At 39.1% G+C, this 27,638-nt stretch overlaps 1 protein-coding gene across 1 annotated transcript in view; it reads left to right on the plus strand.

Annotated features, from left to right (window-relative positions):
- LOC145350099 (electrogenic aspartate/glutamate antiporter SLC25A12, mitochondrial-like) overlaps positions 1-27,638 on the plus strand; it is a 132,119-nt gene that overhangs the window by 96,913 nt on the left and 7,568 nt on the right. Inside the window, 3 exon segments of the mRNA XM_080199001.1 lie at positions 6,319-6,399; positions 21,607-21,747; positions 26,205-26,343. Coding sequence (XP_080055127.1) covers positions 6,319-6,399; positions 21,607-21,747; positions 26,205-26,343 — 361 coding nt within the window.

Below are 27,638 nucleotides of genomic sequence, written 5' to 3' on the forward strand. Positions count from 1 at the left end.
TTTAAGACGCGGGTTGATGGGTTTTTGATAAGAGAGGGGATTAAGGGTTATGGGGAGAGGGCGGGAAGGTGGAACTGAGCCGCGACAGATCAGCCATGATCTTATTGAATGGCGGGGCAGGCTCGAAGGGCTAGATGGCCTACTCCTGCTCCTATTTCTTATGTTCTTATGTTCTTATGACTTGGTGCTCCAGAACTGGCTGAAGAACAAGTAGAACACTGGTATCAACCCAGTAGTATAGAAAACTGCCCAGACATGCCCACTATACAGACAACAGGACCAATCTAACTCAGCCAATTACTGCCCCATTAGCCTTCTCTCAGTCATCAGCAAAATAGTGGAACAGGTTGCTGACACCACTGTCAAGCGGCACTTAGTCTGAAACGACTGAACACTGATGGTCAGTTTGGATTCCACCAGGGCTCGTCAGGTCCTGGCATCATTACGACCTTAGTCCAAACATGGACAAAAGAGCTGAACTCCAAAGGTGAGTTGAGAGTGACTGCCTTTGACATCAGGTGACCTTTGACACATTTGACTGATTGTGGCATCAAGGAGCACTAGCAAAACTGGAGTTGATGAAATCAGGGACTAACTCTCCACTATTAGGAGTCATACCCAGCACAAAAGAAGATGGGAAGATGGCTGTGGTTGTTGGAGGTCAGTAATGTCTGCCCTAGGACATCACTGTAGGAGTTCCTCAAGGTAGTGTTCTAGGCCCAACTATCTTTAATTGCTTCATTAATAACCATTCTTCTACCATAAGATCAGAAGTGCAGGTTTTCACTGCTGACTGCACAATGTTCAGTGTCATTTGTGATTCCTCAGATGCTGAAGTTGTCCATGTTCATATGGAGCAAGACCTAGACAACATTCAGGCCTGTGCTGATTGGTGGCAAGTAACATTTGTGCCACGAAAGTGTCAGACAGTGACCATCTCCAACAAGGGAGAATCCAACTATCCTTAAAATTTAGTGGCATTACCATCGCTGAATCGCCCACTATCAATATCCTGGAGTTTTTGCATTGATCAGAAACTGAACTGGACCAGCCATTTAAATAGTGTGGCTGTAAGAGCAGGTCAGAGGCTAGGAATCCTGTGGTGAACAACCTCCTGACTCCCCACAGCCTGTCCACCATCTGTAAGGTGCAAGTCAGGAGCGTGATGGAATGTTTCTCTTTGCCTGGATATGTGCAACTGCATGAAACTCAACATCATCTTAGACAAAGCATCCTATCTATTCACCACCCCCAACATCTACACCCTTCACTATTGATGTACAGTGGCAGCAGTGTCTACTATCTACAAAATGCACTGCAGGAACTCACCAATGCTCCTTCAATGGTACCTTCCATTCCACGACACCTCCATCTAGAAGGACAAACACAGCAGATAGTATCATAGAATCCCTACAGTGCAGAAGGAGGCCATTTGGCTCATCAAGTCTGCATTGGCAGCAATCCCACCCAAACTCTATCCCTGTAACCACACATATTTACCTGACTAATGGCCGTTAGATTTACGGGCAATTTAGCATGGCCAATCCGCCTAACCTGCATTTCTTTGGTTTGTGAAGGGAAACTGGAACACCCAGCGGAAACCAACACAGACACAGGGTGAATCTGCAAACTCCACACCGACAGTCACCCAAGGCTAGAATTGACACTGGCGCTGTGAGGCAGCAGTGCTGACCACTATCACCTGACATATGGGAACACCACAGAGGTTTGCTTGATCCCTACCTGGAACCATATTGCTGTCCCTTCACTGTTGCTAGGTCAGAATTCTGGAACTCCCCTCCCAAATAGCACTGAATGTACCTACATCACATGGACTGCAGCAGTTACAACAAGGCAGCTCACCACTCCTCCTCAAGGGCAATTAGGAATGGGCATGATGCCCATGTCCTGTGAAATAATTTTTAAAACTTATGACTTTTTTCCTATTTATTTATTGAAACTTTTGTTTAAGCATCCAGCAACAGTATATCATTTCAAGAAATGATATACTGTTGCTGGATGGAGTTGGAAGGATATCATTTCAAGAAATGATATCCTTCCAACTCCATCATAACATTGAATTTGTAAAGTAGTGTATCTTACAAGCAGCTGCACTCTTGGATTTATGAAATGGGTGGGCGCCAAATGCCAGCAATTGGCTTGTAATCAGTGGTTTTTCTACAGCATGATGTGACAAGGCAACCTTTAATCTTCACCCAAAATTCATTCTGATTTAGTTTTAGCATTAAATTAGAAACATAAAATTATTATTCCTTCTGCTCATTCCTTCACAACAGAAGTTAACCATATCCCATCGTCTTGCTGCTTAGATTTCAGAAATAAAATCCATGAGCAATTCTAGTCCATTTGATTTCCCTCACTTGCATTATCCAGCATGTTATTGCAGCAGCCAAATGTGCAAAATTTGCAGAAATCCTTTTAGGTTTGAAATGTGCTTAGTTTGTGCCCTGAGGCATTTTCAGAACCTGGTGCAGAGTTGATGGAATAAATAACCTCCTGTGTTGCACTGTTCACTGCTTCTAAAGTTGTTTACGATAAGCATTTAGTGTTATTTGGCAGTAACTTTCCACAAGGTGTTAGACAGGATATGGAAATAAAATGGAATGTATAGCTTCACCATTTATTAATCTTTTTCTAAAGAACCTTTGTTCCAATTCATGTGAATGATTATTTGCCTAGCCCACCACTGTCAATTCCATTATTGGGGAATTCCCTGCTGTTTGATTTGTCTGAAAACAAAACGAGTGATACCCTACAGGTAATGCTTCATGAGATGTGTTTTGTGTCTACCTCAAACAATCAAAAAAATACTTGATTTGGCAAAACATTCAAGCTGGTGAAAGGCTCTGACACACCTACTTGAGAAACTGCTTTTTCAGAGTCTGGGTCAGCGGAATGGTAAATGCACTATGTACTGTCGACTGATGTTCATAGTTACATCATAGCATATACTGACAGCAAACATCAACTTGCAGCTATGTTTCTATGACATTGGCCTGAGACTAAACCATCTAATACATTACTACTTAAGGCAGCCATCAAATGGGACTGGCTGCTCCACACTTTGATAGCAGATTATTGTTTGTGCAGTAGAGTTTCCTTGGCTTTACTGTTCCTGTTCTTTTCCAGTCTTCTGCTGCTTTAGCTTTAGAAACAGCTGATAATTGCTTTGGATGCAATGAAAAACTTCAAAGGCTTTCAGAATTTTTGTCTCCTTTTGAACATGCCTTTAATTGTTTTGATCCTTCTAAATTTTGCTTGCATATATTTTTCTCCTACTCTGATTTGCTGTTTTAGATCCATCCAAAGTTGCTGTTGAGGTTATGGCAACGGACTAACCTAAGAACATTTTGAGGGTGGGGTGGTGTGATTCTCCCCAAAAAAAATTCCAAGCATCGAATTTGTGTTAAAACTGGAGTAAATCATGCGGGATTTTTCCAGTGGGAGTTTCAAAATGAATCTCCTATGGAATGCACTAACATAAATCAGCACAAAAATCAGTGGGCAGGGCTTGTTCCCACTGGAGAGGCTGGCATCATAGCACTGAGTGGGCCACTGTGCAAGCGCTGATCTGTCAGCAATGAGATCAGCACATGCGAAGTAGCCCTGTGCTGCTGGCCTCCCAATCACTGGCCAGCCCAGTGACCCCCACAATGCCAGCCACATGACCTCCCTCTCCTCCCACCCCACCCCACCTCCAACAGCCCAATCGCTGACCCTTCCGGAATGTGTCTAGGTGGGGAGCTGTTTTAAACCCCGCTGGAGTGAAATACTCCTGGCGGGAAGTGGTGGGGGTTGGGGGGAACAATGGCGACATGTGCTAGCGGGCCTGGAGATTTCAATCCTGGGCCTGCTAATGATGTTTAAAATGTATGGTAATGAACATAATTTAAGCAGTTCCATGCCGATTTCTAACAGCACCACAGATCTGGTAACCATTGACTCACAAGAGCCTACAAAATGGCCTCCATTCGAGTCTCTCAGCCTGCTGCACTACAAGAGCAGCGTACCACGATGGGAGAATTGCCCCCTTGGTATAAAACAGCACAATCTACTTAAATCTCTGTAAAGTCCATTACTGTTGTTTCTGGTGAAAATAACTGATGAAGGAAAATCCATTCTTTGTCCTCTATACAGCTTGCATTCTTTGACTGATGATTTCAGAATGAAAGAATAATTTCCTTTACAAATTGAATTTGGTATGCGTGAAGAGGTGACTTGTTCTATACTATTATCACATCCAATGTAATGGATTTCTAGCTAAAATAAAATCTGACTTCAGTGGATTGGATCTGAAGCAGCAAAGTTACAACATGTACCTTTCATCAAACATTGCTATTAGAAATTTTCTGTCTTTTAGCAGTTAAGTTCTGGTTCTTGTTGTTGCCCACAACTCTCAGCATGAGTTCTGCCAGACCAGACCACTTGTATCTGGAGATTGTAATGTGATAGAAAATAGAAGAGTAATTAGTAAAAGTGAATTATGCATCTTGAACAATTTCTTTCTTTGAGTTAAGCATTTTCTGCAAAACCAACTTTTCCCAATCATATCCTCTGCCAGGGATCAAATTGTAAACTAGTTCCAGTTCCTGGATTTCATATGTGTGATGAAAATTGATTAGCATTAACTGATTTTTATGATGATTCAAATGGGTGTTTAATCTGATGCTTAAAATAGATTTAAGGAACTGGATGCCTGTTATTCTCTTTGCTAATACGTTTTGCTAGCTCCTATGAATCTATAGCAAATGTTTAATTTAGGAAAGAATGGATTTGGTGCTCTTTTATCCTCCCTAATCTCTCAACAGTTTTGAGCTTGTTGTCTCATGTGGTCTTACTGTTACCATCATATCAACTGCAGGTAAGATCACCTCTGATCACTTCCTAATATCACTCTTTTCCCCAACATCCCATCTCCATTGCCACCTCCTGTATCTCTGTCCTTGGAAAAAAGCTGCTGTAAACTGTGGAAAATAAATCAAACAGGCCTGTGACAACCTCATTTTCCCTGCACCTCAAATTATGTTTTTGCATATATGCAGCATACATGGCTGTTTTACAGAAGCAATTTTTTGAGGCTTCAAAACTCGACTTGTATGCTGACATCTACAGTATGTAATTTGCTTGCATATGCACTTTCAAAGTTAAAACCATTTAGCGTTTAGCCCTCGTTTGCCTCAACATATCTGCAAATACTTTTCTCAACCGCTTTCTGATAACGTCATTACTTTCTGGGGTCAAATGACTTCATTAGTAACTGCTAGTAACTTCTGAGTTAGAAGATGGTGCATTCAAGTATGCCAGGAGCACAAAAATTAACTCTGATACCCCAATGCAGCACTGAAGGAGTGCTGTTTTATTGAAGATTCCATCTTTTAGATGGAATACTAAACTGAGGCCCCATGACATTATTTTGAAGAAGAGCTAGGTAGTTGTCCCTGGTGCCTTGGACAATCCCTCAGTCAATATCACAAGAACAGGTTATCAGGTCAATAGCACATTGTTGTTTGTGGGAAGTTGCTGTGTACAAATTGGCTGCCTTGTTTCCTATATTACAACAGTGACTAAACATTAAAGTACTGTGCAGTAAAACAGTTAAAAGCTTCAGGTTGCTGACCTTTCGTAAGAAGTGTCCTAAAAGATTATCGATTTGAAACATTAAACAAAAAAGTTGCCTGTCCTGCTGAGTTTCTCCAGCATTTTTTTGTTTTTAATTTGGTTCCCTGGCATCTGCAGCATTTTGCTTTTGTTGATTGCAAAGTGTTTTGGCATCCTGCAATCATGAAAGGTGTTATATAAACACAAATCTTTTAAATAATTTTATCCTTGCTATTTTTAGCTTTTTTAGCTGATGGAAAGGAGAGCATTCATTATTAATCTGTGAAAATAAACACTAGGGAAACGGGAACAACTTCGTAGCTCCAGATTGGAATATAAATTACTCAAAGTAGTGTGCCTTTTGGGTTAATGGCTGCAGTTCATCAATAAAACAGTGATAATTTTTCCTCCCCGTTGCAGCATGACTGAACTGGGTGAAGAAGTAACTAGCCGACGCTATTCCTTGGAGGAAAAGAAGGCCTGTGGAAGATTTACTTTTGGCCATTTATGGCACCCTCCACTAAGTAGACAGCCTGCCTCATAAACTGGCAATAACTTGTCTGTATACCTATCCATCCTCAAAGATTTTGGAAGCCTGACAGAGTGTTGAAGGGAGAGAAATGTTCTCAATTAACAGTACACCTTGTCTTACATGAGATATCAGTGATGTTTTACATGTCCGTTTTCTCTTTTTAACAGGTAAATGATTTTGTGAGAGACAAATTCACCCAAAGAGATGGCTCAGTTCCTATTGTTGCAGAAATCCTTGCTGGTGGCTGTGTAAGTATTACATATGATTATTTTACATCTCTTCAGTTTGTATCATGAGACTTTGCAAATTAATACTTTGCACTGTTCATTTGATGTTTTTATAGTGGGTTATAACTTTAAACCTGATTGTATTTTAATCATGTTCCCTAATGAGATCTGTCACTGTGTAAAAGCTGGCCAAGATGTTGAGAAGGGTGCAGAAAACATTTCATGTTCATCTTTGAGTTTATATTCTGCTAAATCAAACTCAACAGCAAGGATAAAAACTATCTAAGCTTGTGAAGAAAGTTAAGAATGTTTGGAGTTATGACATTGTACAGATTTTACTTTTTACCAAACTAATTAGGTAGTACTAGAGGCAGATACACTTTTGTCTTTTAAAAAGCATTTAGACTGTTACATGGGTAAGATGAGTTTAATATGGGCCAAATGCGGGCAAATTGGACTAGCTTAGGGGTTTAAAAAAAGAAGGGTGGCATGGTCAAGTTGGACCAAAGGGCCTGTTTCCATGCTGTAAACCTCTATGACTCTAATTCAACATAGCTGTTCCTGACATATCCACATTTTTATCTGTATGCACCAATCTAATATTCTCCCTTGTTTGTTTATATCTGTGTCTTGGAAATACGATTCCTTTTTTCGAAAAGGGCAATTTTGAATTTTCAGCTCATTTTTCCAATCTGGTGCCTATCAGTTTTTGATCTGTGCCATATTGTATTCTTCCATTTTGTCAGCAGATAGCTTTCTTGTCTCCTAAATGAGAATAGTAAGCAACCTCTATTAGCTTTCTCAATAATACTGTTTCATCTTATCCTTAGAAATGGACAAGACTGGTTTGTTACATAACTAGAAACGTTTTGGAAAACTGGGGAGGAGATTGGTGGGGAAATGAATGGTCCATCTCAAGCCCAGGGACTACAAATACTACTTACAACAGTTTTATCGTTGAAGTATTTCTGTTCCAGCCCATGCAGGGGTTAGTAACTGGACACCCATGCAACTAAGATTTAGCTTTACTTGGCACACATGGAATAGTTCTCAAACTATCCACTCTTGGTTAAATCAGTGTATTACTATTCTCAAGCAATCACACTAGGAATTTATTTCCAACTTTACATTTCTTCTGTTGTAAAAGAAGTTTCATTGAAATGTACAAAATATTAACTGCCTTTGTGGATGTAATGAAAGATTTTCATTAGTGTTTTGATTAAGATCAAACCTTAAATAAGGGTCATTACTAAATAGAGATTGGGTTGTGGAATGTTTTCCTGTTCTCAGGAGAGTTAAGTCCAACAAGAAAAACCATTGCCCTCTATTTCTGTGCACTGACCACTCCTTGGACTGACAGATTCCTTCTGAGGCCATCTGCAAGGCTGCAATCTGGAGCATTAAGCATTGTTGTTCTAACTCCAGTGTTAATGACAGACGCTTTGACATTGCTGTATCTAACATGGCACGGAGAAGTCCTCAGAATTCCACTGATACTTTCTGTTCTGTTTCTGTATGCTTTATTTAGATATCCTCATTTATGCCTTGATTAGTGCTTGACGAAGTATTTAAGAATACTTACTTTCACATACAGTCTACATAATTCTTTGAAAGTTCAGGGTCCACTATAAAGCTTCCTCAAAACTTGTGTTTTTTTTTATGTGGTTTCAAATAACGTGGAGTTACTTTGTTGTTTTCTTATATTAAATTTCTGCTGTTGCTTTTAGTTTCAATGCTGTCTGCTCCAGGCAAATAATTAAGAATGCATCACATAATCAGATCTTTTTTGGAGCAGAATAAGGAAAGATCATGTTGACTGCGCGGCACTTATATTTCTTAAAGGGATAGTGTATTCGTGCATTCTTTTTTCTTTGTATATGGGGGAAAATATCAAAACAGTCAGGCCATCCCCAACATGGATAATTTAAAAAGACTTGAAGCAAAAGCTGTTATTTTATTGTGAATTCACAATGCGTTAAAATAAGTGAGAGTGATCCGTGTTATGCACTTTTTACCCGCAAACCTTATTGTTTCAGAATCAACAATCTAAAATGCTTAGTAAATAGTTATAATGGAATTTGTATATTAAACATTTACAATGCAAATTCCAGTGTTAGTAGTTATCATATTGTGTATATGCAGGCTTTTATCTTTTAAGTAAAATTGTGGCCCACATTATCCAGTGCCAGCTGCCATTTTCGGCAGCTAACTTCCCTACGTCCTGGGGCTCCAGGTAGCTTTTGTAGATATCTATTTATTTGCTTTTCTGATCTGCCTCAAATTTATTAAAAACATGAAATCTTGTAAGCTCTTTTTTAGCTGGAAATCTGAGCCACCATTGAAACTGTTCTTCCTCCTGTGCCTGAAACATTGTTGCTTTGAATTCTCCATGCCTCCACATTATTTTAGTACACTCTTTCTGCAAAAAGATTAGCCCCTCTTTCTAAAAATATTTGAGAAACACCCTAATGAAGCTCTCTGCCAGTGAGCTTAGATATTTCACATTCCCATTGACTCTCTTTAATTTTAAAATCTTTAAGTAACATTTAGCACCTAATCTCCTTTAACTCACTCGGCCTTCAAATTCTCTCACCATCATTCATTCTACTCTCCCTCATTTCATTTGAAACATCATCACTCCTCTCCTCCTTGTGTCTTGAATTTAAAAATTGCAGCATTGCCTGCCAAATATTTCAAGCAGGAAGTTAGAGATGCGTGCATAAGGGTACTGCAGTTATTATGGGGGACTTGAATCAGAATATTACAGAATCATAGAATCCTACAATGCAGAAGGAGGCCATTTGGCCCATTGAGTCTGCACCAACCACAATTCCACCCAGGCCCTATTGCCATAATCCCTTGTATTTCCCCTGCTAGTCCCCCTGACACTGAGGGGCAATTTGGCTTGGCCAATCAACCTAACCTAATGTTGATTGGTAGTAATGCAGTGGAGGAGGATTTCCTGGAGTGTATAAGGCGTGGTTTCCTCGACCAATATGTCGAGAAACCAATTCAAGAGCAGGCCATCCTAGGCTGGAATTCCCCCCCCCCAAAATTCTGAATTCATGTAAAAATTGGAGTAATTCACAGTGGTTTTTTGAGTGGGAGTTCAGAGAAGAACTTCCCACATTCTGTGCACTGTAGAGGTCACTAACATGTATATCATTCTAAATCAGTGGGCTGGGCCTATCCCAACAGGAGAGGCCAACATCTGTGCACGGAACAACCCACTGCGCTTGCGCCAATCTGTCAACACCAAGATCAGCACGTGTGCAGTAGCCCCATACTGCCAGCCTCCCGTTCATTGGCCAGTTTGATTGCTGGCCAGACCCAGAATCATTGCAACGCCAGCCCTCCGCCCTCCCCACAGCCCAATCTTTGGCACCCTCCACCATCACCACCATTTCCGGGCCAGTCCCAAATCCCCCCCCTCCCCAGCCTGCCCCGATCGCTGGGCTCCATCCTTCCCCCTCCAATCCTGTTTGCAAAGTGGCATCAGGATCTCTGTAGGCACTGCCCCATGCCCAATGGGCAGTTCAAAGGTGCCCCCTGGCTATTGGCACTTTGCCCCTTGGACAGTGCTGGGGCCCAGGCTGGCACTGTCAAGGTGCCAAAGCCCAGAGGGCACCTTACTCGCTGCCCGACCCTCTGGGAGGGACCCTGATTTTTTTTGCCCCTTCATTCCAGCGGGATCAGGCCACCAGCTCCACAAAAGTGGGGAATTACTGTAAACTCTGTGGGAGTGACATACTCCTGGTGGGGAAGGGAAAGGCTAGTGGGCTAATGGCATTGAAATTGTCTCTATGCTGATTTTCAGTGTGGATGTGATGCCACCGGAAATCCAATGCTAGGAGACACTATCAGGGCAGGAATGCATGCGCAACTCCCACGTGTTAGCTGCCACAAGATTCTCCTGGCCCGCTGCACTAAAAAATTAGTGCAGCGGCATGAGAGAATCGTGCCCCCCCCCCACCCCCCCAGACTGTTTATTATGTTATGATGGAGGATTAGTTACCAATCTTGTGGTGCACGATCTTTTGGGGAAGAGTGACCATAATATGGTAGAATTCTTCATTAAGATGGGGAGTGACTCACCAGGGTCATGAACTTAAGGAAAGCTAACTTTGATGGTATGAGTCAATCATTGGCTAGGATAATCTGGCAAAAAATTCTTAAGAGATTGACAGTGGCTACGCAATGGCAGATATTTAAAGAACATATGCATGAACTTTAACAATTGTACATCCCTGCCTGGCATAAGAGTAAAATGGGGGAGGTGGCTTAACCATGGATAACAGGGCAAATCAGGGAGTGTTAAAGCCGAAGAGGAGAAAAAGCAGCAAACCTGAGGTCTGGGAGAAACTTAAAATCCAGCAGAGGAGGACAAACAGTATAATTCGGAAAGGGAAAATAGAATACAGGAGTAGGCCTGCAGAAAACAAAAAAACTGATTGCAAAAGCTTTTGTGCTTTTGACAAGATCCTGCATGAGATTAGTGAGCAAAATTAAAGCTCATGGTATTGGGGGTAATGTATTGACATAGATGGAGAACTGGTTGTCAGACAGGAAGCAGAGATTGGGAATAAATGTGCCCTTCTCAGAGTGATTAGTGGGGTACTGAAGGGTTCGGTACTGGGACTCCAGCTGTTCACAATATACTTTAATAATTTGAACGAAGGAATTGAATGCAATATCACCAAATTTTTTAGACGACACTAAGCTGTGTGGCAATGTGTGCTGTGAGGAGGATGCTAAAAGGCTGCAGGGTGGACTTGAACAGGTTGACTGAGTGGGCAAATACTTAGCAAATGCACATTTATCCACATTGTGGATAAATGTGGAGTTATCCATTTTGGTGGCAAAAACAGGAAGGAAGATTATCTCAATCGTGGAAGTTTAGGAAAAAAGTGCAACGTGACCTGGAGGTTGGCATGCAGTAATAGCGAGTGGTGAGAAAAGCTAATGGCGTGCTAGCCTTCATAGCAAGAAGATTTGAGTATTGGAATAGGGATGTCATGCTGCAATTATATAGGGCCTTGGTGAGGCCACACCTTGAATATTGTGTGCAGTTTTGGTCTCCTAGCCTGAGGAAGGACATTCTTGTTATTGAGGGAGACCAGCAAAGGTTCACCAGACTGATTCCCGGAATGGCAGGATTGACATGAAGAAAGATTGGATCGACTCGGCTTGTACTCACTGGAATTTAGAAGAATGAGAAGGGATCTCATAGAAACACAAAATCCTGATGAGAGTGAACAGTCTGTATGTGGGAGGAATGTCCCAATGTTGAGGAAGTCTGGAACTAGGGGTCACAGTCTAAGAATAAGCGGTAAGGCATTCAGGATTGAGATGAGGAAGAACTTCACTCCAGAGAGCTGTGAACCTGTGGAATTCTCTACCGCAGAAAACTGTTGGGGCCAGTTCATTAGGTATGTTCAAGACGGAGCTGGACATGGTCCTTGTGGCTAACCGGATCAAGCAGAGAAAGCGGGAGTGAGATACTGAGCGTGCACGATCAGCCTATTTACTCTCATTGAAGAGTGGGGCAGGCTTGAAGGGCTGAATGGCCTACTCTTTCACCTATTTTCTATATTACTATATCTACCTCTTGCTAACTCCATATCACTATGACAGCTGACTATTCCTCATATTATGAATAATTTACAATATTGTCTTAAAAAATTTATGTTTGCTCAGTGTACTTCTGTTGTTTCCACTTTGCTATTTAGATGTCCGGTGTTGTTCTTTCCCACTGCTCTTCAACCATACACATGCAAATTTTTTTTGTTATTGACCATTTTCTCATTGCCTATGTTTTCCCCAACAATTGTAAAATAGATGTTTTGCTATGCTAATTCCTAATTCTTTCCCCTCTACTGCCCCTCTCTTCCTTCTGCTCAGCTGTTTTGAAATTTACTTTCCCAGGGCTGTTTAATTGCTCCCAACTGTCTAGATGTCCAGAATCACGCTTTACCCAATGTACCTACTCACTCAGTTTATTCATTTTAATTTGGTGCATAGGGAAGCGGAGGCTTTCCTTAGTTTGTTTTACTTGCTGTTTATTAAACCCTCCCCATTGTTGTAAAAGAGTGTACTCTCTGTCTCACTGTTAGCATGTCATCTGCTAATACGTTTTATATGTACTGCACAATTCCTGTAACTTTTTCCTGTTATGCCATTCTATTTCACTTAGTGACAATATTCTTAGTATTATTTCTTCTAATCTGAGCTCAGTTGTCCCATCAAATTTATCAATAATGCTTAATGCTCCAAGTTGTGGCTTTGTAATTGGCCATAGGAGGAATCCAAGCAGTGGTGAGGGCGCAAATGAACTGTGGCTTTTTTCTGCTGTGTTTAACCATACTTAGGATCGCAGAAATACATTCCGCGGCCCAATCTGCTGATCACTGCTGAGTAATAGTATTTCCTTAAAGCCTGATCTCAAAGAAAACACTGAAGAAAAATTTTCATCACATCTCCTGTAGGAGTTCTTTAGAGACCTAAATATTATGCTGGCTTTTATTTGGGAGATTTCTCTTTTTTTAATTACACCTCAGTAAATACAAAAAACTCAGAGACAGTAAATTCTGGTTGAAAACTTACTTTATTTAGCCCAGGGAGAAATGACTTGTTGCAGCCCAAGTCATTCTAAATTACATTGTTAAGATGTACTACAATTATTTTTTAGAAGTCATTTGACTGCCTTTTCTTTCTTTCATCCCAGCTAATCTTGTTAATATGAATCATTTACCTTAGCCTACTCTCTGGCAGCATAAGAATTCATTGGTCCGTAAAATACGAAATCTCCCGCCCTCTTGTTTCTTGGCAACCCCAATTATGTATGTCGTAGAGTTCAAAAGTTCCTTTCCTACTGTCTCTTAGCAACTTCAGTTACATAAGTTGTAAAGTTCAGGAGTTGTTTTCCTACTGCTGAGCAATCCCTTATTGGAAGAAATTGAATTATTCCATTTGTTCTAGTGTCTGGGAAACTTGTACTTTCTGTAATCCATACTGATTGAAAACTGCTCTGTGGCTGTATTGTTCTTAAAGAATGTGGTTCGTCTTGCTCAATTTTTATCTCTCAATGCCTTGAGGCAGCCTGTAGTTGGCCAAGATGTACATTTTAATATAGAATGTGTAAAAACACGCATCTAAATTATCTAACAACGGTTATATGTGTTTCTATACAAAACAGTAACTCCTTTGCAACTCCTGGCACTTTGTGCTTTTTCAGTACTATATTTATTTCTAAATTAGTCTACCTGGATTTATTAGTTTTTTTTAGTACCAGACTATCCTAAGTCACTTTAACACCCCCCTAAACAGTTAATATCATATGCATTTCAACAGATACTTCTTTACAATAGAAGAGATGTAAATTTGTCTCAAACTGCCTGAGAGAAGTAATTTGATTAAACAAAAGGGTGGATAGTTTGAAAGCTTATTTGCTGCATACAAATAATTAGGTTTTTGTGTCGCAAATTGCTACTCCTGGATGGATTGGAAGAGAAATAATGAGAAAAAATGTGGTAAGCAGTATTTGTAGCCTCCAAGCTAGGCATACTGCATCTGCTACTCTTCTTATGCTGCTACTTAGAGTATCTATCCTCTCCACTTTATTCCTACCCCAGAATGTAATACATTTCTCTACAATACTATAAATTTCATTTGACATCCCTCTGTCCAATCTTCAAACTTGACTTTGTGCCTTTGAAGTCACTTGCACTTTTTTTCATGGTTAATTATATTCCCTATTTTCGTATTGTCTGCTAATGTTGATATTGTGCCACCAAATCCAGATTTTGAAAAGATGTAAAACATAATGTATGTTTATTTGAGAAGAAAAGTGATTCCAAACTCTGACCCTTTGTTAAGCCTTCAGTCTGCAAAACATCCATTGTACACTACTGTTACCTGTTCTCCACTTGCCCTTCAATGCAATGCAACTTAATTGTATCATATATAGTGCCATATATATAAGTACATACATGAAATAGTCTTGGTATCAGTTATTAATACATCTATAATACTCCCACAATTAGTTATGCAAAGAACTGTTACTTTTTCAGATATTATTTGCTTGTTACAGATATTTAACCTAGTTTTTCTAAGTGAGCATTAATTTTATCCTGTATTATTGATTCTACAGACTTTACACTTGATGTTAAGCTTAGTGGTGTTCTTCCTTCCTCACATTTTGAACAGAGGCATTGCATTGGTAACTACCGAGTCCTCTGACATAACTTCCATAAGCAAGGATGATTGAAAGATTGTAGTCAACAATTCTGCTATTTCCTCTGACTTTAAGAATTATGGAATTACATGGACTGTTACTGTGCTGTAACTCTGTGAAGCAACTCGTTCTTGCCAGTGTTACCTTAATTCATCCAACCATAACATGTTCTCCTACCTCTTTCTCCCTCGTAGTTATCTAGCTTTCTTTAAGATACATTTGTGCTATTGCCCACAACCACTCGAGGTAGTGAGTTCCAGTTTATAATAGAAACCAGAAACTGTGAAAATACTCAGGTCTGACAGCATCTATGGAGTGTGAACCAATTAATATTTCAGGTGGTGATATTTCATCTGATGAAATCCTTATTCACTGCCATGGATGCCAGTATCAAGCCTATTCAGTTTATTTCACATGATAAGCTGAGTGCATTGGATGTATCTTTGGGTCCTAATAACATATTCTGTACTGCTGGAGATCTTATACAAACATACAAATAGGTAATGGGAATAGATCACTTAGCCCCTTGAACCTGCTCGGCCATTCAATAATATCATGGCTGACCTGATTGTAACCTCAACTCCACATTCCCACCTACCCCCAATAACTTTTCACCCCCTTACTTATCAAAAATCTATCTAGCTCTGCCTTCAAGGTATTCAAAGACTCTGCTTCCACTGCCCTTTGAAGAAGAGAGTTCCAAAGGTTTATGACCCTGTTGGGCGGGGGGTGGAACTCATCTGTTTTAAATGGATGGCCCCTTATTTTTAAAGTGATCCCCTAGCTCTAGATTCTCCCACAACAGAAACAACCTTTCCACATCCACCATGTCAAGACTCCTTAGGATCTTGTTTCAATCATGTCACCTCTTACTCTTCTAAATTCCAACAGATACAAGCTTAGCTTGCCCAACCTTTCATTTTTGCACCCCCACCTGAATTGTTTCCTGTACCACAGTGCCATGATCAGCTCATCACCCTTCTGCTCCCACTCTTATCCAAACAGGGTGAAAGAATCTCAGACCATTAGGACAATTGCACTTCTGCACTGTGGACCCCTTACAGTAGGCAATAAAAGAGTTTTTCAAAATAGCTATGGCATAGCTAACACACAAAGAACCGTCACCCTGAACATGAATTCTGTGAACTGGTGAGGTCACAGCACTTTCATCATGTTTGCACAAAGCTGTAAAATTTAAATAAACCCTTTTTACTGCGTTTCAGATCTTAATCTCAGAGTTAAATCTAACAATTGACCCAGCAGTGGTATCAATCAAGCATTAATTGTTATTTGTGGAAGAGAGTTCCAAACTTTTATCATGCTCTGAAATATCTGGTTCTAAGGCCAGGGCAAGGCCTATTGGCAGCAAGGGAATTGGCCTTTGATTGAAGGAACAGCTCCTTTCAGAATCAGTTATTTCCACTTATGGGAGTGACTTTTCTCTGGTAACAGCCATAATTGAATTCTCTGGAGCTGCCCGGTTTACTTTGAATACCAGTGGAAGGTGAAAGCAGAAGTGTGTGAAGTAGAACAGGTGTGGTCAGTGAGCCCATTAGCCATGATGGAAATCAGTCAAAGAAAAAGGAAAGACATATATTGAAAGAGCTTGTTTGGAACGTTACATTGTCTGACCAGATGTAATGGAAATGGGGAAACTGGATAATGGAGTAGAATCCTTACAGGGAGCAGGGCGTGAGGAAGTATAGTCAAGGTAGCTGTGGGCTTAATGTGAATGTTGATAGCCAATTTCTAGAAATGGAGACAGAGAAATTGAGGAAGGGAAAGAACAAGACTGTGATAGACCATGTGAAAAGAAGTGTGAAAATTGAAAGCAAAATGAATGAAATTTTTCAGTTCAGGGTAAGAGCTGAAAATTTTACAATTTTAAAAAATGTCACTATTGAAACCTGATACTTTCTGCGATTGCTTTGCTTTAATGGTTAACTTGCACTAAATATATTGCACTAAAAGTTGCATTAAGGTTGCTTGATTTTATAGCTTTTGTGTTGGTTTTGCAACATAGAGACCTGTATTAAATTTATACTCTTGATTGACATTTGAATTCTACTTTCCCTTTAACTTAACTTGCCTGTATTGGTGATGTTGTCTTGGAAAAGGAACTAAAAGTGATTGAGAAAAATCCTTCTCGCCCTGTATCAGAGCTTTTTTGATAATTGAGGCTGGATTGAACAAGGGATATGGCAAACCAGTTGATATGTCATATTATTGCTCAAGGACAACTTTTTATATTACAAATAAAAACAGGAAATGCTGGAAATACTCAGCAGGTCAGGCAGCCTCTGGAGAGAAAAAGTTAAAATTTCATCAGAACCTATAATCTTCTTTAACTGTCTTTGCTTGTTACAGTTCAACTTTTGTTCTGTGCCATTCTGTTTGTATGTCAATTTTTTTCCTTTCCTGTGTATTCTTTTACTTTGTCATGTTTGTGAATTATTCTCTTTTTCTCTGACTCTTCTCGTTAGTCTTTTTCCTTTTTGTAAGAAAATTATATTCTCTGTTTAAAAATATTGATTTGGTTGCAATAGCTGTTAATAATGTTGCTGAAGAAATTTCTAGCCAGTATGTACAATAGTTTAGAGTCATGAAGTGAATTTCTTCTTTATGAAAATGTACTTTATTCATAAAATATCTGGAAGAACATTACAAATCTTTAAAAATGACCATCTCACGCAGTACAATAATATTCGAGCTCTCTATGTACATCATATCGTACTCTTTGAGATGCTTAAGTACAATCAAAGAAGCGTTACCAACATTTTAAACTGTTCATTACAAATAATGCAAAGGTATTTAAGTTGTTTACCTCGATCAAGTTGCATTCAGAGGTACTTTCATACAATTGTAATACGAGTAAAATTCACTGTATACATTCAATGCGTAAAGCCTGATACTGTTCCACTCCCCTCAGTTCACTATGACTGAAAGGTCTTAGATAGCAACCTTCCACAGTCATGAAGTGAATGTACCAGGTAACATATACTGTATAGATCTGAATACTTCCCCAGACATCCCATGTGTCCTTTGATTTAATACACTCAGGAAAAAGGGACAAAGAACTGTCAGTCTCTATTCAGTTTACTAGTAGGTCAATCAATATAACATTTTTTTCCCTCCTGACTAGAAATCTGGGTCTGAAGAAGTTTCCTTTTTTCAGTGAATCGGGCACATCCTGAATTAATGGGTGTGAGTGAAACAATTGAACGTTATTGGGTCTAGGGAAACTGCATTTTTCAATGGGATGTTTCCTCGTGATTTTAATCTGTTTTGTGAAATATGACAAGATTTCCTTGTCTCCTCTTTGCTTACTTGCAGCCTTTAGAAAATGAGGCAATTGTGACATTTTTGAATCCAGATGGTAGTCAGAATCTTATGATTTAATTGTGATTACTGTATGTATGATATCTTTGTTTTTTATGTTATAATCAGTGATTGTGCTAGCCTGTTGGGGTGTAAGAATAGAAGTTCAACTGTTCCCAGCTAATATTGAAGACTCTTTCTCTGTAGAGTTGACAGCTTTTAATGTTGGAGACTGGCACTTAACGCAACTTCTTAGGAGTCAAACTTTCCTGCTGCTTTCCATGGGGATTCATATAGATGGTCCAAATTCACTGTTTCTCTGATAGGTGAGGTAACTGTTCTTAATATGAAAATTGCAATGCATTTGCTGATATTTATCAATGTTCCTGGTATAGATTCTTAAGCAATTTTAAAAGTTTAGGTCACTTCAATTCCCATTTTGTCCAAAATGACATTATACTCAAATAAGGAATTGCAGATGGATTTACACAGATAGATGGCATGTTAAGTTCAGTACTGAAAAATATAGGAATGCATTCCAGCAAAAGAACTGCTAACAACGGAGTGAAAGATCAAAGACATCCAGGAGTGTGGGTACATAAAGAGAGGGAAGATTTGTATTTATATAGCACCTTTCATGACTATTACAATTCTCAAAGCCCTTTGCAGTCAATGAAATACTTTTGAAGTATTGCCAGTGTTGTAGAATAGGACGCCAGTTGCGCACAGCAACTCTCACAAATGGCAGTGTGATAATGACCAGATAATCTGTTTTTTGTGATGTTGATTGGAGATGCTGGCGTTGGACTGGGGTAGGCACAGTAAGACCAGGTTAAAGTCCAACAGGTTTATTTGGAATCGCAAGCTTTCAGAGCGCTGTCCCTTCATCAGGTGATGTTGATAAGGGATAAATATTGGCCAGGACACCCAAGATAACTCTTCTTTGACATAGTGCCATGGGATCTTTTACATCCACCCAAGCAGGAGGTTGGGGCCTCCATTTAATGTCTCTTTCGAAAGACCGTACCTCCAAAAATGCCTGATGTTCAGCCTTAATTTTTATACTCAAGTCCTGAAGTGCGACTTGAACTTAGAACCTTGTGACTTAGATGTGAATGTGCTAACTGAGCCACAGCTAACATCTACATCTTTGGAGGTCAGAGTGCAGATGGTAAATCAAATAGCCACCTCCTGTGTTATACTTTTTTTTACCCCAAGCAGTATCGCAAACACCATTTAAGTAGTCACAGGAAATTCCTGCAGGTTTGTGGATAAATGAAGTCACAATGGCATCAAAAACATAGTTGGTTGCATTTCTAGTTTGAGACTCTGCTATCTCCTCTTTCTATATACCCACTCCCCAGCTGATCCAAGCAATAAATTACTTTGCTGTTTGTGGGGTTTGTTGTGCATAAGTTGGCTTCCTACTATACTGACTACATTTTAGAAGGACTTCATTGTCTCTAATGCTTTGGAATGTCTAATTGTTGCGAAAAGTGCTATATCAATGCAAGTATTTCTTTTCCTATCTCAACTCAGTTGTTATTGAACCACACATTCTTTCCTTTAGTCCCTGCTGACTTAACTATTCAATAGCTCTCTGTTTGTCTGCCATGTTCCACTCTCTGTAAACTTTAGCTCATGCAAAACTCTGATGCCCATATTTGGACCAAGTCCCATTTGCTCACTACTCCTGACTTTACTGACCTGCACTTCCTGTCACTTTCCTAACCTCTTATTTTAAAATGTTCATCCTTCTGTTTAAATCTCTCTATGGGTTTGATCCTGTCTATCCCTGTAACTTCCTTATATCCTCCCAAGTGCTCAGTTCCTCTAATTCTGGTCTTGAATGTACTATAAGCCATTGTTGGCCTTGCTTTGTGGCACCTTAGCCCCAAGCTTCCTCCCTAAACCTGATCGATCTAAGTAACTCTATCAGATCCTCTTAAAATCTACTTCCTTCACCACACCTTTGGTCACCTTTCCCAATATCCTTTTGGCTCAGTTTTTTTTTGCTTTATTAAGTGATTTGGGATGTTTTTTCTACATTATTCTATATACTACTATGTCAAAGCAAATTTTGTTGCCAGTGATTGCTGAGGCCATAACCACCCTTTAAGTTTTACACTTGCAGATCATTTCAGGCTGCTGTTGGAGACATCAGCAACATGAGCCAATCAGATGTTTATTATATATTTATGAAGCAAATGCCTGATTTGCTCAAATAAGCACTTCCATCTTCCTCTTGAATAAATGGCAGCAGCAGAAGTGGGTTATACAACTTTATAAAGTGGGAGAATTACAAAACATCCAGGGGCTGAAGCTTGTATTTTTGTATGTTGGTGTCAACGTGACCCAGTGGAAATCCTGGTCTTTCTGTCAGAAGTTCAAGTCCTACTCCAGAGACTTGAGCATAAAACTTAGCCTGATGCTCCATTACACTGCTGAGGGACTTGTACACTAATGCAGATGCTATCTTTTAAATGACATGTTATATCTGCCCTCCCAGGTGGTTGTGAAAGATGCTATGATACAAGTTCAAATATTTATCACTCAGTCAATATCACTAAAACATCATTTTTAAAAATATTATTAGTGTCACAAGTAGGGTTACATTAACACTGCAATAAAATTACCGAGAAAATCCCTTAGTTGCCACACCCTGGTGCCTGTTCGGATACATCTGAAGGAGAATTTAGCATGGCCAACGCACCTAACCAGCACGTCTTTGGACTGTCGGAAGAAACAAGAGCACCCAGAGGAAACCCACAGAGACAGAGGGAGAATGTGCAAACTCCACACAGATAGCGACCCAAGCTAGGAATCGAACCTGGGTCCCAGGCACTGTGAGGCAGGAGTGCTAACCACCTGTTATTTGTAGAATCTAGCTGTGCACTAGATAGCTGCCAGGTTTCCTATTTTACAGCAGTGACTCCACTTCAAAAATACTTCATTAGCTCTAAAAATCTTGGCATGTCCTGAAGTCATGAAAGACACCAGATCAATGCAATCCTTTCCTCCTTTTCTCTCTCTTTCTCTTTGAACACGAAGGTAACCAGTACATGTCTCATAATAGATTCTACTAGTAAAGGACAGAAATGTTTTTACCTCTTTCATGTGCATCCTGTTTTATTGTAATATTTATAACTTCCATGTAAAGTCTTCTCAGCATCATCTGGAATATTTTCCAGAGAAGTGAAATGTAGATTCTTTCTGACTAGGCCAGGAAATTAATACAGGATTGGTGTCCAAGTGAGTCTTGGACATAAAATTGGATGCCACTTGGTGTTGAAGTTGCTGGTGGTTGTCTTCTCTCTGTGGTTATATTTGTATGTTTAGCTATGTGTCATGATGTATTTGATATTATTCATTTCGGATGCTGGTTTTAAAGATTTTCTTTTACTGCTGTGTCCCTATTTTGTTGGAGCATATTCACTGAGAAAATGAATGCTTACGTCTGCTGTTCTGGCAGTTCTACATGTTAATTTTGCTGCATTTCTTTTTTTGGCATTTTGTGTGGTGGAATGTCATTAAAAAACCATAAAATAAAAAAAATACAAGTATATGTCAACAGGAGACAATACAGAACATGATGGGGGAAGTGGGATATGCCAAAATTTTGTATAGAATCTTGTATCAGGAATTTTAACATTATTATTTTTTGGAACATTTTGCAGGCTGGAGGTTCCCAAGTAATCTTTACAAATCCTTTGGAAATAGTGAAAATTCGACTCCAAGTTGCAGGCGAGATCACCACAGGTCCGAGAGTCAGTGCACTTTCTGTAATGCGTGACCTTGGATTTTTGGGTTTGTACAAGGTAGGTAGTTTCACATAGATAGTTTAAAATTTTTCCCCAATAAGTAACCTATTACAAAGGCAAATTATTTGAAATTGTTATTGGCACATAATTTGGACACAGGCTTGCTCTTATAGTCAGTTCTGATATTATTTGGTTTTAATGTATCTATTTATATGTTCTTATAGGGTGGATGTGTCAGGAACTCGTCAATCTTGTTAATGAGTTCGGATTCGTCAGGAACCAATTAAAAATAATTTAAATGTGTAATTCACTGAGAATCCATGTGAAATTTTTCCACATTACCATTAAATTTAGATTCTTTCATTTTTTGCCAATTCTTTTCACATTCAGCTCCTCTTGTTTTATTTATTTCATGCAGCTTTGTTGTTGACCATTTATTTTCATTTGTCACTGAAACTGTTTGCATTCCTTTCTTTATATACTTCAGCCTGAGCCTGTCCTGTTAATTCACTAATATGTCTTTGTAACCTCCTGTCACTTTATTCACGTATGTACTTTTCTCTGTGCCCCTGGTCTTTTTTTATTTAATTATTTTTCAACTGGGCCTTCATGATTTTACTTTAGCAACAATCTATTTAATACAACTTTGCGTGCGATGCTACAGCCAGCCACACTCAGCAAGCCACTATTTTGTTGTATTTAATATATTTTTAATGCCATATTACCAGTCTTCATTATATCATATAAGCTTCTGCCTTTGTAAAACAGTATACCTTCTGCCTTTGAACAATCCTGCAGCGGACTGTCTGAAAGTGACATACATTAGATTTGGTATCTACTTCAGACAAATAAATGTAAAATAACTTTCTCAGTGCTTTTTTGCACTCAGTTTACCCTTTAATATAAATAAAGTAGTTTGCAATCCTTTTTTTGTTAAATAATAAATAATCTTGCCCCTTTTCAAACAGAAGCGACCTTGTTCATGAAAATCTTTTAATGGGAATGTTCTAAACTCTTTCTACCTTTATTTAAGAAAAAAGCATAATTCATGATCTAAATGTAAAAAAAGGAGTATTACATACCAGCATTAAGTGAGTCTCATGTTTGCCTAATGATCTAAAGCCAGAAACACACTCTGCTATAGCTGGTAGCTCCTTGAAAAGAGCTTTAAAAATAGGGGGAACAAATTTGATGGAGCAGTTATCAATGTTTTACTGCTTACGTTGATTAATGCATTGTAGAAAGTGAGCATGGCCTCCTTCAACTATAGATGCATGTAAAATATTATTTCCTTTTATGACTTCTTCAGGAAAAGCTGATATGGAAAAGGGCAATTAAAATGATCCCTCAAGCTATGAAAGCCAAGCTTTGGTTGGGAGTGGTAGTCAAGGCAGAAATGGTTGCAGCCAAGGTTTTTTTTTCAACTCATTGTATGTGTGATTTTTAAAATACATTTATGGGATGTTGGAGTCACTGGCTAGGCCAGCATTTGTTGCCCATGATGAATCACTAATGGAAATGAAAATTGTATCTCTTGGGTCTACTCGTATCCTGTGTTTTACCTTGATGTTCAGATCGATCGTATTTTGTGAAGTTAATAACTCACTGTCGAAGATATAATTAAAATACATTAAGTACTGTTGCTTTCAGATTTTAGCCCAGAGTTTTAACTATCTTGGCCATTCTGAATATATTCAAAATTCTCATTTAGCAGTACGAAAGGAATTTATGATGATATGAAATTTCATTTACGAGATGGCAGTTCATTTTTATCCTGGGCAGTCACCAACGAGCTTACCATTTGCCCACTACCCAATCTCTGTTCATGGAATGGTTACAGCTCGCATGTGGCTATTTGGCTTATGGTGCCCATGCCTGCTGCCTAAGAGCTAGTCCCACTCTCTGAAGCCGTGCAGTTCTTTTCTTGTTATCCCTGCCACGGTCTCCTTGACTGCATTACAACTGCTGCAGAATTGGAGGCAAAAAAAAAATTGTTGCAATAACAAACTGGACAGAAAGGAGAAATTGAACTGAAATAAAATAAAAACTAAATTGGAGAAAAGAAAACTAAAAGGTGAAGATCAAAACTAATGTTAAATGCATATGCTGGATTCTATCTCCAGGTTTAACTTCCAGTTTTTTTTTTACTGGGCTATAGTCTCTGGAATAGGAAGTGGTGAGCAATAAACACCTATTTCAGAAGTGAGGGGAAGAAGAGGGACTCAGATCTTCAGTGGTACCTTGTTGATAAAAGAGTAGAGAGGAGAAGAAACCCTGTTGGAGTTGAGGAAAAGAGTCTTTTGAGTCAGGCAAGAAGGAAGAGCATATCCATCATCATGAAATTGTATTTTAGAAGGTCATTCAAACAAGTGGTTACACTTTCAGCAGCAACTATTTACCCTAATACCATTTCCCTCCTTTTTCTTTCTATTATTTAATTGGAACTTAAGAATTAGGAACAGAAAAAGGCAAATTCAGCCCTTTAAGCCTGCTCCACCATTCAATCAGATCTTTAGTTTTTCCTTACATAAGAACATAAGAAATAGGAGCAGGTACTTGTAATGTAATCCTGTTTCTCCTTGTTACTAATCTGTCAACCATTGGAAATGATCTTTCATTATGACCTCTCAAATTCTTTTATAATCCCAAATTTCTATTGTATGTCATCAGACTTCCTGTTACAGAAAAATCCCTATTTTTAGACCCTTCTTTATAACTGTGACAGTAATCTATTATATCGTGCTGACTCTTTGTTAGAGCAATCCAAAATAAATCCCTCTCTCTCCTCAGCCTATTTTTAAATATTTATGCAGTTTTCCTTAAAAAAAGATGCAGGGTGCTCTGCCTCAGCTGCTCCCTGTGTTAAAGTAATCTATGTTCCTACATCCTACTGTATCAAGAAAGTTCTTTTAACTTTTCCTCAACTCCTTACATAACTTTCAATTGATGACCCCCAGTGTTACTGACTTCTCAACCATGGGAAGTAGTTTTTCTCTATTCATGCTATTGAGAACTTTTATAATATTAAACACCTCTGCTAAATCTCATCTGAGCCTTCTCTGTTCCAATTGAAATAATCCCAGTCTCTCCTTTTAACTATAGTCCCCTACCCCTGCTTCACCATATGCTGTGAACTTGTTGTAGTGGTCAGGCTCAGAGATCCTGGGTGCTATACTGATGGTGTTTAGACCCTGCGTGTTTAACCATGCTGGGCAGGTTTCAGGTGAGGGGCCAAACTAACACAGCACCTGGAACTCCAGGTGGAGAGTTGTGTATGGTGCCAACAACTCTACCCTGTAAAACAATGCCAAGTTACAGAAACTGGCAAATTCCACAACATCACCAAGGGACCCAATATGAAACTCTAGCTGGCAATATGACTACTTCAGATGAAAGCCTAGTCTGGGGAGTCAGGAGCTTGATGAGTAACTTTCTGGGGCCCAAAACAACTTGGAGCACAGAATGTCCACACCAAAGACAGCACAAGTTAGCAGAGAGATGCAGAGGTAAACATAAACATGGCTGACCAAAAACAACATGGCATAGGACTGTGGTGACTGAACTGGGAGAGATGGGGCTTCCGTGGGGCAAAGCACAAACCAAGGCGCAAGACAGTGTTTGAGTGAGGAACATTGTTGCAACCTTGTGTCCCACCTGGAGCAAAGAGGATAGCCAACTAACTGACTTCCTATCTCTAGCATCATTCTGGTGAATTTGTACTGTACACTTTCTATGACTTTGTTTCTTCTACAGAGTTCCTTAACCAGTGTCTTGTATAGATTCATCATTATTTATTTATTCTTTACTTCTGTACTGCTATTTATAAAATCTAAATTTCTATTAGACTTTTTATGACATTATCTGATTATTATTTGAGGACCTGAATGTCTCTTCTTTTTGCAGTGCTCTTCAGTTAAGTACATAGTCCCTTTTCCCTTTCTCCCAAAAGTTATTAAGCTTCGCTTATCAATATTAAATAGCACCTTTTGTATATGCCTGTTTGAGTTTCAATTTAATTAGTATTTTATCTATCGAGCTCAGTTATTTGATGCACCCCCTTTTTTGCTTTGGTAGGATATATTTGTTTATTCTCTATCCCATTTTATATTTTGAAGATTTCCCATTGCTAATCCATTAACCTATTTTTGAACTTTCCTGGCCACCCACTTTAGACCAAATTCTCTCTTATCCGAAGGCTCCTAAAAAAAAAACTTCAAATTTGTTCTGATGATGAAATTTTCACCTGTGTTCTAGATATGCAAGATTTAGTACAGAGATAGCTTGTGACAATAGTATAGCTAATTAGAGAAGTTATTTTTGCTATACTGGTTGGTTTATAAATTTTTTTTTGCATTGAATGAAATTTATGGTTTTCATATGTTTATTTTGAGTCAGTGACATGTCTTTTTAAATATGTTTAACTGATTTTACATGAACTGTGATGCCTGGAAGAACAAAGCTACATCTGGAAAATTGTGCCGCTTGTGTCTAACACTGTTTTTATTTACTTATAGGGTGCAAAAGCTTGTTTTCTACGTGATATCCCATTCTCTGCCATTTATTTCCCAGTGTATGCTCATACTAAGCTAGCCTTTGCTGATGAGCAGGGGAGGTTGGGTGCTTTGCAGCTCCTTGCAGCTGGTGCAATTGCAGGTAAGAATGATAGAGAAGACTTGAAATTAGTAACTAACTTCTGTTTTTATTGTAGTGCCTTCATTTTTTGTATCTAGTAAGTTGCAATTTAGTATTTGGTAGTTTGTTAGGTATTTAAATATTGCACCGTACAACTTTAATTTTGATACAGTAAGAACATAACATTGGAGCAGAAGTAGGCCATCTGAGCCTTCGAGCCTGCCTGCTCCTCTATCCAGTAAGATATAGCTGATCTTCTAGCTCAACTTTGCCTTCCCTATCCCTTGAGCCCCTTCATATCCAAAAGTCTCCTGGCTTCTGTCTTGAATAAATTCAGCAACTGAGCACCCACAGCCCTCCAGGGGTTGAGGATTTCAAAGGTTCACAGCCCTTTTGAGTGAGGAAATTTCTCTTCTTAGTCCTCAATTGCTGATTATTTATTCTGAAACTGCAATAATTCCATCCCACCATATTGGCTATCGAACTCCTTAAGAATTAATTAAATCACCTCTCATTATTCTGTACAGCGTACACGAATAAGAACAATAGCTCCTCTGTTCCTTAATTCCAACCAAATCATTTCTGTCTTTGACTTCTCAACATTATCCCTTCTCGAACTATAACACTTTGTCATTCATGTTTTACTGCTATCACCGAGCCTGCTATTTTAGCTTTGCAACATCGCCCAGTCCTACCTCTGCCTCAGTTAAGTTCCCGCTACAACTTTCAATCCTGTCTTTGTTACATCTTACATGTTACATTTGACTAATCCAATGAGTTCCAGGCTGGCCTACATTTTATCTTCCGTAAACTTGAGGTCATCTAAAACTCTACTGCCCGTGTCTTTACTCGCATCAAGTCCTGTTGCTTGCTGGTATGCATTGGTTATTAGTTAAGCAAAGCTCAACTTCAAAATTCTCATCCTTGTTTTTAAATCCCTCCACTGCCTCACCCCACATTATCGCTATGATCACCTCCTGTCCCAGCACCCTCCGAGATATTTACGCTCATCTAATTCCAGTCTGTTCACCATCTCCAAATTTAATTGCTCCATAATTGGGACCCTAATCTCCAGAAATCTGTCCCTAAACCTTTCTATCTCTCTACATATCATCCTCGTTAAACTTTTTGACCAGCTTTAATCATCTGTCCTGATGTTTCTATATGTTGTTCAGTATCAAATTTTACTTTCTAATGCTTTTGTGAAGTGCTTCAGATGTTCTGTTACGTTAAAGGTGCTGTATAAATAAAAGTTTTGGTTGTTTATTTGATCAACGCTACTATCCCCTCTTCTCTGCACCCATATTCCCACAACC

This window comes from Carcharhinus amblyrhynchos, chromosome 11 (assembly GCF_965287045.1).
Source record: "Carcharhinus amblyrhynchos chromosome 11, sCarAmb.v2.hapA, whole genome shotgun sequence".
In the NCBI taxonomy this organism is placed as follows: Eukaryota; Metazoa; Chordata; class Chondrichthyes; order Carcharhiniformes; family Carcharhinidae; genus Carcharhinus; species Carcharhinus amblyrhynchos.